Here is a 6,000-nt window from a genome sequence, read left to right as displayed (position 1 = left end):
CATCCAGTCTCTCTATGGTTAGTATTAGCTGGATCACAAATACTTTGCCAAAATCCCTGATGAAGGACTTGCAGACAAAAGTCACTGAGTTCACATGCAATATGACATTGGTTTTATTTTACCTCCAGGTCCAAACCCTGAAAAGGATCCTAACCCTGGACCGACATACCCCACATCCCCCACCACCCCCGATGCCTGTGATTCAACCATGGTCTTGGATGCTGTTGTCACCGTGAGAGGAGATATGATATTCTTCAAGGACAGGTAGCTGAATGCTCAAATATCTGAATGCTACAATATTTTTTTCCCCACTGAAGATCTGGCCTGTGAGCTGATTTCTGATTTGAATGTGCATTCTTAGCTTCATGTGGCGTAGCCACCCCCAGAGCCCCACACCTCAGCAGTTTCTCATCGCAAACTTCTGGCCCGATGCCCCAGACAGTATCGATGCTGCTTATGAGAGCCATCACTTAGACAGGGTGTTCTTCTTTAAAGGTATGTGTTCTCTGTGTCCACCTAGAGCTACTATTATGTCGCACTGTTTTCAAGTCAAGATCATTTATCTTTACTTATGTTCACTGAAAAATATTTTCTTTTGATTTTTCACTTCCGCAGGTCCCAAAGTTTGGGCGTTCAGCGGCTATGACCTCGTACAAGGCTATCCAAAGTCAATCTCCAGTTTCGGTCTGCCCAAAACCCTGAAGAAAGTTGACGCTGCTCTCTACGATGTGCACTCTGGCAAGACTCTGTTCTTTGTCGGCAGCAATTACTACAGGTGTGTTCACAGTAATTTCGGTGACTGCCTTAGGTAGGATGTTGATGCAAATCTTTAAAGAGTGAATCATTCTAATACCCGTCTATGTTCCTTCAGTTATGATGAGGCCAAGAAGACTATGGACCAGGGATTCCCCAAACATGTTGATCATGTCTTCTCTGGACTGACCAGCAAGGTCACTGCAGCTTTCCAGTACAGAGGTGAGTGGCAATTCAAGCTCATTCATACTTTTCCAAGACAAGATGAAAATGTTGAGAGTTCCTGAGTCTTTCCAGACTTTGCCTGAAACAGGAACTAACATCTCTCATCTGTGCTCTGCAGATTATAATTACATCTACAGTCGACCCTACATGTTTGAGTACAGCATGATAAACGGCAGATTGTTCCGCGTGCTCAGTAACAACTACTTCTTACAATGCACTAACTACTAGACCCCTTTACCTATGCTGTTAATGTAGCTCCTCTGCACGAAAATGAAGGCACTAAAGATGAAAAAAAAACTTCCATGATATGGAATTTATATATTTTATAATATATAATTATATTGTTACACATTGATGGGTAAACTAGGTTTATGCCTTTTCCCAGAAAAGCACCGTATGTTTTTTTTTAAACTTTTTTAAATTATCAGTTTGTGATTTCAGTTACATGTTTTTTTTGTTGGTTTAACATCATATTATTTTATTTTATTGAAGTAATAATCACTGTTTTAGTATTATTGTTTGTTATTGATGTTTACAAAACTGTGACACAGTCAAAATGTATTAGGGTTAGGGTTAGGGTTAGGGGTTAGCAAATAAAAATTGTTTACATATATTTTGATTGTGTTTTGTTGTTATTTAGAATGTACATCAATATTTGCCATGAGCTTCCTTTATATATAGATCTATGTATATAGATCTATATATATACTGTATATTGTTTTACTTTACAATTAGTCAGTCAAATACATTATAAGGGCTGGGCACAATTTATTAGACATATTTTTCATCAAAAGAAGTTTATAAAATATACAGTAATATATGGAGTTTGTTCTTCATGAGACCCTCCAGCACCTGGATCAGCTGCAGGCCCAGGTCATAGTCCAGTAGAGACACAGGTGCTGATGCTCATCAAGAGCTGCCTCCCTTTCTGATCCTCAAACATTAGAACAAAGAAGAGGATGAGGAACAGAAACTCCAGTGATAATTCAAATCCAATCAAATATTATTCGTATAGCCCATATTCACAAATCACAATTTGTCTCATAGGGCTTTAACAAGGTTTGACCATGGGTTTGACATCATTTGACCATAACCCTCAACAAGAGTAAGGGTTAGGGTTAGGGTTAAACCTTTTTTAAAAAAAACTTTTAATAGGGTAAAAAGACGAGGAAACCTCAGAGAGAGCCACATGTATTTACAACATTGATTAGAAGAAACAGTTGCATAATGGAAATTAAATGAATTGAGGAGTTATTGTCAGAAATGGTGGAGTATCTGAGTAGACATATTGTATATCAAGCAGTCTTGTTGAAAATAATAGTCCAAGATCAGCTGCTGCCACAATCAGGATCCACCACTACAATCAGATGCCACCATAGTCCACAATCCATCAACATGATCCACTGCCGCCATCAGGATCCACCATCAACTGCCACCTCGATCAGGGTCCACCACCACGATCAGCTGCAAAAAACGATACAGGATCTGCCAATACAATCACGATCAGCCAACACGATACAGGATACGGCAGAGAGAATAGAGGGACGTACCTAGGGATGTGGACGCCCCCACATCCCTAGGTACATCCCTAACCCCTCCCCCTCCCTGTGAGGGTGTATCGGTTTCCGGTTTCCGGTCTCTCCTGACCCCTGCCGTTTGGTCGCAAGAACATACAAATAAAGTTTTTTACATATTTTTTTTACATGCAGTATATACATATATATTGGAGATGAGTTTCTCTGAAGATTAAAGGGCATTTATTCTTTGAAAAGGGTAGTGGCTCCTACTCTGCTCCTTGCATGTTCTGCCTGGGGTATTTACGATGTATGCTCCTCATCGGCTCTGCCTGCGACACACACACACACACACACTTGTCATTTGTGTAATAATCTTTCCAAACTGATGTCACTCCTCTTTGAAACAACTCTGTAGAGTATGGTGTGACATGGTGTAACATGGAGTACGGTATTATTCCCGATGAAATTATATCCGCTGTAGCTGAATTAAATCGCCAACCGTACAACTAGGCAGATAATCTTTTTTTAATTAATCAATTGATTCTTGAATACAATGATTCTACCGATCAAAATAACGCAGATTTTGGCAGAGGAAATCCTCTGGTTGAGGTTCACCTCAAAATAATGGCGAAGCAGATTCCCCCGGTTCGCCTTGAAATATTCCCCCAGAACCTGTCGCGATATCGCATGTCTGTTTTAATCATCAAGAGGTTAGAGTGATGTTGAATCTCCCTCATCCCAGCAACACGGCCGATTATGCAAACTATTTTTCAGACGTGGTAGGTAGTGCTGATCAGTTGTTGGGAATAGCCCTCTCGGGGGTAAGACGCAATGTTGTGGTACAGCTAGAGCTGGTCGGCGATCACGTCCAAAGTCACGTTTTTAACATCGTGAACGTTGATCTTTCAGCGGCTTTTACGGGGTTGTTAGAACGTATAGTGCAATCAAATCAGGCTCTGATGACAGACGCTAACTTACAGCTGGTTATTCAAGTGCTGAGGAACCGCAGAAGCTGTTGAGACAGAGTTTAGCTACTTGTCTTTTAGCAGGATTCACCACGGCCTACGTGCGTCTTAAACTGTTATTTGGAACGGATGCAAGTGAACATCCTCTATACCGATACAGACAGTGTGATATACATGTAAAAAGACATCGAGACCCCCCTGGAATTAGGTCATTACATGGGGGATCAGACGGACGAGCTAGGGGGTGACATTATTGAGGAATTTGTGAGCGCCAGTCCCAAGAGTTATGGTTACAAAACAAAAAACAAGAAAGTTGTGCCAAGGGCACCACGCAGACTCTGGAGTGCTGTTAAAAGGTACATTTTGACAGCCTCCTCGAGCTGGTGACGGGCTATCTTCGGGGGTCCGAAGAAGTCACAGACCCCCACGGCACAACATCAAGCGTGATAAAAGGGGATTTGTGTTAAAAAACTCTGCATTTGTCAAAAAGTTTAGGGTGGTGTACGACAAAAGACTTCTCTTTGTTGACGGCACCACTCTGCCTTTCAGGTATTAGACAAAACAAAACAAAAACAGGTCACTTACTTACCTCTAGTGAGTTTGTTGTAAAGACCGCGACCATCCCGAAACAACAACACCGCAGCGCTAACCGGTTTGCAGCGGTGGGTAGCATGTAGCCTAGCTCCTTAGCCTGAGCTAACCAGGTAATGTTGAGCTCTGCGGGCGTGGCTCAGCTGTCAGTCTTCACTCGCGCTCCTCCTCTTTGCCCATTTATTGGTTAGCCAGGAACTAGGAGGAGTCAGCACCGACAAGATGGCGCCGGGTGAACGCCTACTGCGAGCCTCATTTGCCCTCTTCAGAAACCAACGGGTGATGTCACGGACACTACATCCATCTATATATACAGTCTATGTTTCAGGTCCAAATACTTTTCACCGTCTCCGGGAATGAAAAACTCTATGGGTCCCCCGCCCGTGATGGCGGACAGGCGAAATATTAAGGCTATGATCTTATCTTCGATATCTTATCTGTCATGGGTACAAGAATAAATCCAACTCTGATGATTTCTGATGTAAAAGAGCCATAGTTCATTAAAAAAGATATCCTCGCTCGCAGACCTCCTCCTTTCAGATCCGCTTCTGGCGACTGACGACTTCTTCTTGCGTGCTTTGTGCTTTTTATAAGCGGATGAAACGCATTCACCAGGCGGTCTCCTTCTCAATCTGCGCGATAACACCATCAATCCCCCAGATCCCTCATGATTGTCAGCCGAGTCATCACGTTGGAGACTATGTTACCTGCAACGTTTTTGAGATGAGGTTTAGCAATGGCGAAACCTTTTTTAATCAGAAGGGAAACAAAGCAAAACAATCTGGAGAAAATGGATCCTATGCCTCGTCCGTACATGACAGGTGCCCCGTACAAAACGTATACAGCCTCTCCTACCTGGCTTTCGTAGTAATGCACCATACCGTGAGGGTCTTCTCTCAGATGCACCATTTGTTTTTTATTTTATTTTACTGGGCGGGTTTAAAGTGGAGTTTTACGATAGTTTTACCAAATAGAAAATTCACGTTCCTGTCGGCATCCATTTTTAACCTCGATGCGAATACTTTTGATGTAGCTCTTTGACACCGGTACGTAGTGTATAGTATGATGCCTGATATGCACAGAGTCTCCAAAATCACCTTTGACGTTCACCACACACAGAAGAGGTGAGTAACGGTCACCGACCGCTTGATACTGACTGATGTCGGTGTAGATAAACAGGTTATATATACCCGTTTTCAAATCGCTGGGGTAGGTGCAGGAGATGGTCCACCATTCCCCCGCCTTCAGATCCTGTAAGGGTTTTGTATTCTGAGTGTGTTTATTTTGTCCGCCTCTTTATTAAGAGTGTTTTCTGTTATTACCTTTGCCTGTTTGTCTGAGTTGTTTCGGTGTCCCTGTGTTCTGTTTCCTGTTTTATTTTGTAGTCTCTGTTCCTAGTGTGTTTTCTTTCTTCACTTCCTGTTTGTGATTGTCTGCACCAGTCCTCATGTGTTCCACCTATGTCCAATTGCCCCTGCCTTCCCTGTGTGTGGATATAAGTCTCTGTGCTTCCCCTTGTCGGTTCGTTGTCTAAATACCTGTCGTTATGTCCTGTCGTGATCTCCTGTGCTTTTTGTTTCCTGAGCTCCCGTCCTCTGCATCTCCTTGTGTAAGCCTCCAGTGTTTTCACCCTGTGTGCTTTTGTTTGTTGGTTGCATAAGACTTTTTTTTTCCATTAAAAGACACTTTTTGTTAAACTCTGCATCCTGTGTCCATCTGCCGCACACTTTCTGACAGATCCAGCATGTAGGACAAGGGGGGATAGACGCGGATTCTGTGCTGACCATCGCCCGTCAAGTCAAAGCGTCTGGTCACATTGTTGTAATTAATGTCGGCGCTCCTATCATACTTTCTGAGCGCCGGGACTAGTTGCTCAATGAGTTCTTTGGGGCGGGTAAAGTATCCTATGCTCACCAGAGGCTGCTGATCGTCTTTATTAACGTTGTTGA

The 6,000-nt window shown here is 42.9% G+C and overlaps 1 protein-coding gene across 1 annotated transcript; it reads left to right on the top strand.

Annotated features, from left to right (window-relative positions):
• Positions 1 to 350: 350 nt before the first annotated feature.
• On the top strand, positions 351 to 1,094 carry LOC117774307 (matrix metalloproteinase-18-like). The gene is made up of 3 exons (XM_034606631.1): positions 351 to 495; positions 616 to 775; positions 872 to 1,094. The coding sequence occupies exons 1-3, from the start codon at positions 366 to 368 to the stop codon at positions 1,038 to 1,040; spliced, it is 459 nt and encodes a 152-aa protein (XP_034462522.1). The 5' UTR covers positions 351 to 365; the 3' UTR covers positions 1,041 to 1,094.
• Positions 1,095 to 6,000: the final 4,906 nt, after the last annotated feature.

The sequence above is a fragment of the Hippoglossus hippoglossus genome, chromosome 14, assembly GCF_009819705.1.
Source record: "Hippoglossus hippoglossus isolate fHipHip1 chromosome 14, fHipHip1.pri, whole genome shotgun sequence".
NCBI classification, from domain to species: Eukaryota; Metazoa; Chordata; class Actinopteri; order Pleuronectiformes; family Pleuronectidae; genus Hippoglossus; species Hippoglossus hippoglossus.
This window is presented reverse-complemented; position numbering and strand designations above follow the sequence as displayed.